The sequence below is a fragment of the Crocodylus porosus genome, unplaced genomic scaffold, assembly GCF_001723895.1.
Source record: "Crocodylus porosus isolate Cpor-Errol unplaced genomic scaffold, CroPor_comp1, whole genome shotgun sequence".
Classification (NCBI taxonomy): Eukaryota; Metazoa; Chordata; order Crocodylia; family Crocodylidae; genus Crocodylus; species Crocodylus porosus.
The window spans coordinates 4,161,089-4,166,539 of record NW_017728921.1 but is presented as its reverse complement, the minus strand read 5'-3'; the positions used below and the strand labels follow the sequence as shown (position 1 = coordinate 4,166,539).

Below are 5,451 nucleotides of genomic sequence, written 5' to 3'. Positions count from 1 at the left end.
GAAATCAGATCACTTCATCTAGCAGGACAGAGTTCATCTGGTCTCCTAGGGAAAAAAAAAACCCTCAAATGATTTGCTAAAGAAAGAATTAAAAACGTGTTACTACTCATTACAAAATACATTGAGAGATGACCTGGCCTGCATCCTAAGGCTTCCCTTAGCACCTAGAAGCCTAAACCCCAAAGAAAGCAGAAATTGGAAAGTAAAGGAAAATGTACCGCGTGGTCCTGCTGTTGCTGTGATGATTTTTCCCCATTTGGCTATGTCATTTCCTTTTACATGTTTAAAAAAATATATTTCTTTAAATTTTCCTTTTCTCAATGTAGTTTTCTTTGCTTTCCGTGAAGTTATATATATATATTTAGAGAGAGAGATGTGTTTGTGTGTATGTATGTGTTTTGTGTGTGTGTATACACATACATACATATACACGCACACATACATACATACATACATATGTGTATATATACATATATATGTGCATGTATGTATGTATGTGTGTGTGTATGTATCTCTGTGCACAGGTTTCTATCAAGAGTTAAAAGCCAATTGTCAAATAACTAATAACTAGCTATAGAAAAAGGCTGTGTACAGTATTATGGCTTTTGCATCTACATCCAAAGGGACTAGCAAACTACGTAGGAAGGGTGGGAACGTTGAGGGCAGCAAAGCATTTGGACATGAACTGTAAGCTCAGCTCGGGGTCTGGACTTTGCTGTGGAGCCGCATGCAGCTCTTCGGAAAGGCGTCTTTGCAAAACGGTGCCTGACCTAAATGCACAGAGGTCCTTTGGTTTTTGTTGCTGCCTTCTGGCAACCCGAATTCTGGGGTGACGGGGGGGATCGGTAACGGGGGTGGTGCTCCCTTCGGATGTACGCGTGCATGCGTCTGAGCGAGCGGCGCCGTGTAGGCAGGACTTGGGAAATGCTTCTGAGTGGTGTCCAGCTCCAGCCTCTGGCTCCTGGCTGTGGCCGTCTAAGCATGCTTGGCCTCAAAACTCCTCGATCCCTCTGTGTGTCCCCTGAATATGGGCCTTGGTGGCAGCTGACAGAGAAATGTCCTCGTGGAAAAACAGACCCCCCTCCCCATCAAAGGGTTTCTGAGGTTGATTTCATGAGTCTCCCTGGCAAATCAGGCTCTGTCGGGGTGGGGGACATGCTACACTAGCCTGTCTTCCCTCAAAACCTTCTTGGTGCCTCCCTGTAGACCAAGGGCTCATTAAGGGCCATGATGGTGCAGCGTGCTCTTCAACTGGGAGATTTCCCATTATAATCGGCTCAGGGCTCCATCCTTTCTGCTGTTACTGCAATGGGGTGCTTGATCCAGCCTGACATCGAGCTGCAGCAGGTCGAGCCCAGATCTACCTGCACCAGACAAGCGGATCTGCACTTTCCCTCTCCACTGAACTTTGGATCCAGATCCACTTCTAGGCTTTGCAAACCCTAACGTCCAGCTAGCTCCAGGCTGAGAGACGAGCTGCCCGGGGGTCTTAGGAGCTGGTCTTAGGAATACACTGGTGTTAGGAGCAATGAGTCGAGCTCCTCCAAAGGTGGATGCAGCGATGATGGGCTTCCCCTGGTGTTTGTGGCTCACAAGCTTAGGAGACCAGCAGCTGAGCAGGTTGCCCTCCCTTTGGTTCATTTGCCCCTTTTATTCATTTCCATGCCAATTGACAGGGGGGAAAAAGCCTGTCAAATGGGCTAATGTGCCTGACAACCTGGTGTTTGTGTGGCCTCTGCGCTTCATATAGAAGTAGGGGACTTCCACAGGTCATCATATCCAACCCCTGCCTGACGCAGGGCCATCCCTATCATGAGACCATGAGACAAGGCAGCCGGAGGCAGTGGGGAGGGAAAGCGGACCCGTTGCGCGATGACCTTGTGCTTATGAAGCAGCAAGTATCACTATCCAGGACTCGTGACGGGCCTGTTTGCGCCCGGGCAAGGGTCCTGCCCCCGGCTGGCCTTGCTCTCCTGATGGAGGCAACGTTGAAGAAGGACATTGCAGGGGAGCACACGGCTGCGGGCAGGAGGAGGAAGAAGGACTTGAACTGGGAGCCCTGCACCCCAGCTGCAGGCCTCGACGGCTAGGCTGTAGAGGCAGCCTTGGCCCCTCGCGCTCTCTCTTTGGCCTAAGGAATACTTAATTATTTTGTCAAATGGGGGGACATTTCCTGTGGGAGACACGGAGGCCTCCTTCTGCCGTAACTCCGTGGTCAGGTCACTCGGCCTGTGAAAAACCCAAGTACGAGTTGGGGCAGCCAAGTCTATGCCAAGGTGCCCTGCTGAAGTGAGCCCTGAGAGCTGAATGAGGCCCAGCAAACACAGAATAAGCTTCACTCTTAACATCAGCTACAAATATGGCCCCACCACCACCACCCAGGACCCTAAGAAGGTTATAAATAAATAATTACATTATTGGGAAGGGATGCCCCAGCTGCAATGACCTTTGAAACACCACGTCCCCATCCTGCCCCGTGTCGTCCTTCCTTCCCCACCCTCCCACAGCGAATCGCGGGCTGTTCCTCCCGTCTGCCGTTTCTAGGCCTTGTTCCATCCTTGGTAGAGTCTGGTGTAAAACAGAAAAAAGACAGCACACCCCACTCTGCGAGAAAGAGACGACACCGATGGTGAAGGTTTTCATGTCGCAAGCGTGGGCTCGCAATGCCGCGGGTCCCAAAGAGCTTAGTCACGTGGACGTGTTTGCCAAGGCGTCTTCTCAGCAATGACTCGTGACCGCTCTGGTCTCATGCATGGAGTTGATTAACAGCTAATAGCAGCAGATGGATAATCAAAAGAAAGCCACCCACTGGGTGGAGGTAGGTACTGGCTGGGAAAACCAAGCCTTTCTGGTTCGGGGACGAGTCCTTTCCCCAGCTGCAATTGTCATCATCTTGGATAATAATCATCTGGGACTCCTGAGAGGTTTCTGACTTTCAGAGCCGTGTCCACAGTTTTGATGTACTTGCTGATCATTTTCCTCATCTCGGGGGTGTAGGGGTCGTACTCCAACTTCCTCAGCCCGGAGCGCTTAAAGTTCCCGTCCTTCTGACTCTCGACGCACAAGAGCCGGTCCTCAAAGACCATGATGCCCAAGAGGCTGACCATCCTCTTCAGCTGGACGAAGAGATCCCGCTTCAGGTCCTCAAAGTGTACCACCAGGACGTTTTTGCCGTACTTCAGCCAGTCCAGGGTGTGCGTGGCCCACCAGGGAGCGTAGTTCTTGACAAACTCGGGCCATTCTGCAAAAGAAGGGAAATCCATTAAAAGAACCGGTTGCGCCACTAGACGCAACGCAGATGGCCCCATGACCACCTCCCAGTTGGCAAACATTTACCCTCTGGAAACAGAAAACAGGAGGATAAATTCTGCTCAGTTTTACATCAGCCACTCGAGCGAAGACAGATTTTGTTCGAAGTGCCGTGACGGGGCAACCAGGAACGGTGCAACGTGACGGGAGGATGATGGACGGGCCTCGCCACAGATCAAGGCCACGAGAGATTTGGAGGAGAAGAGGGGAGGCACCGAGGGATGCAGCCAGGAAGTTCGGAAGTTGGAGGGAGACGGGGACACAACTATATGGGAAGCTGAGCGATCATTTTTAGATGCGTCTGCTGTGGATCATGGGGTGCACTGAAGCTTAGCTGAACGAGAGCATCCTTCCACCCTGACCCATGCAGAAGAAGGGATGCTCAGGCTCAGCGCTTTAATGACCAATGTTATCCACTGCTGGGAACCACCAACGCTCAGAAAATTTAGCTGCTCGTCGTTGCTACTTCCCTTCAAGCCATAAAGCAAGACTAGATATCAGGAGGCGACTTCACGGTCAGGGCGGCTAGGGTCTGGAACCAGCTTCCAAGAGAAGTGGTGCAGACTCCTGCCCTGGGGGGCTTTAAGAGGAGGCTGGATGAACACCTTGCTGGGGTCGTTTGACCCCCGTGCTCTTTCCTGCCATGACAGGGGTCGGATTCGATGATCTGCTCAGGTCCCTTCCCACCCTAGAAACTATGAAACTATGAAACTAAGACCACGAGGAAAGCCCATGGCATGGTGCGCCTACCTGGAAGTCAGTCATCTAGCTCATGCCCGCTCTGTTTGATGGCAGCACTTGGTATAATTCAGAACTGCTCCTACGCTGAACAAAACAGCTGACGTGTACTAGAGCTGAGGACATTTGCGGCCATTTCTCACTCATTTTAGTAGGAGCCGGCTAGCTTTCATTAGATTCGTAGAAGTTAGGGGCTGGAAGGGACCTCAGAGGTCATCCGCTCCAGCCCCCACCCTCAGGGAAGCGCAGATGACCCCAGCGAGCCTTTATCTATAGGAAAATCCCTTGGACCCAACGCCGCTATAAACTGCAGTGAGATCTTTTAGCAAAAGGCAGGGCACAGGCATAGGACGATGCCAGTGAAGTTTTACGCCTACAAGTGGAGCAGTATTATTGATGGGGGCTGTGGCACGCTCGTGGCCGTGTCTCCGGCAGCTCTGAACTGCAGGGTAGGTACTTCTGTCTCGTTTCCAAACTGAACTCTCGTCTGATAGGGCTGACCTGACCTCACTCGTCTCACCCTTTAGGAGCCTTCCTGTTGTCAGAGTTCGGGCCCTTTCTACGACGCATCTGCTGAGTCGAAGTCCTTTCTGACAGCCTGCAAAACTCATGCTAAACGCAGCGCAGGTGATATCTGTCACGTCACCTCGCCGACCTTCCCAGATCAATCTGTCTCAAATTCTCCCAAAGCTGGATTTAATCCTGCAACTTCTTTCTAGCTCGCGGCTTCCCCAACTGTGCCTCTGTAGTCAATTGGTTTGACTGTAGACAGAGCTGATACGATTTCCATGACAACCACGTCAAGTGAGCTGGAAATATCAACTACGGACTTAATGTAGCACTTCTCGTCTCTCCGCTTCCACTTTCTGCCGCAGCCTCTGTAAGTTTTCCCCCCTCCCGGTGCATTTAAAACCAGCGCCGTCTCCGAGATCCTGCATGCTGAACAGATCCGTGGTTTTGCCCACGGGGGTACGATTGCCACCTGTCTTTTGCTGAACTGAACTGAATGCAAACAGGCCATCCCATCGCTCTGCTGAGTCTTGAAGGTCGCTGCTTGGTATCAAGGCTTTGCACAACTGAAAATAGAAGTGGGGCAGGGAATTTGTGTGTCTATCTGGATGCACGTGCGTGTGAGCAAAGGCGTTTGAACCACTGAACCAGTTGAACCATGAAATGTGTGTGTCTGTCTGAAGGCACATGCATGTGAGCAAAGGCGTTTGAACCAGGCTATTTGAACCATTGAACCATGAAATGTGTGTGTCTGTCTGGATGCACATGTGTGTGAGCAAAGGCATTTGAACCACTGAACCATTTGAACCATGAAATGTGTGTGTCTGTCTGGATACACGTGCGTGTGAGCAAAGGCATTTGAACCATGAAATGTGTGTGTCTGTCTGGATGCAC

General features: G+C 51.1%; 1 protein-coding gene across 1 annotated transcript in view; it reads right to left on the bottom strand.

Moving 5' to 3' along the window:
- Nucleotides 1-2,616: 2,616 nt before the first annotated feature.
- Nucleotides 2,617-5,451, bottom strand: part of WSCD2 (WSC domain containing 2) — a 63,604-nt gene continuing 60,769 nt past the window's right edge. The window contains exon 8 of the mRNA XM_019538818.1: nucleotides 2,617-3,241. Within this exon, the coding sequence (XP_019394363.1) occupies nucleotides 2,889-3,241 (353 nt within the window). The 3' untranslated portion in view covers nucleotides 2,617-2,888. The remainder of the gene's footprint in view (nucleotides 3,242-5,451) is intronic.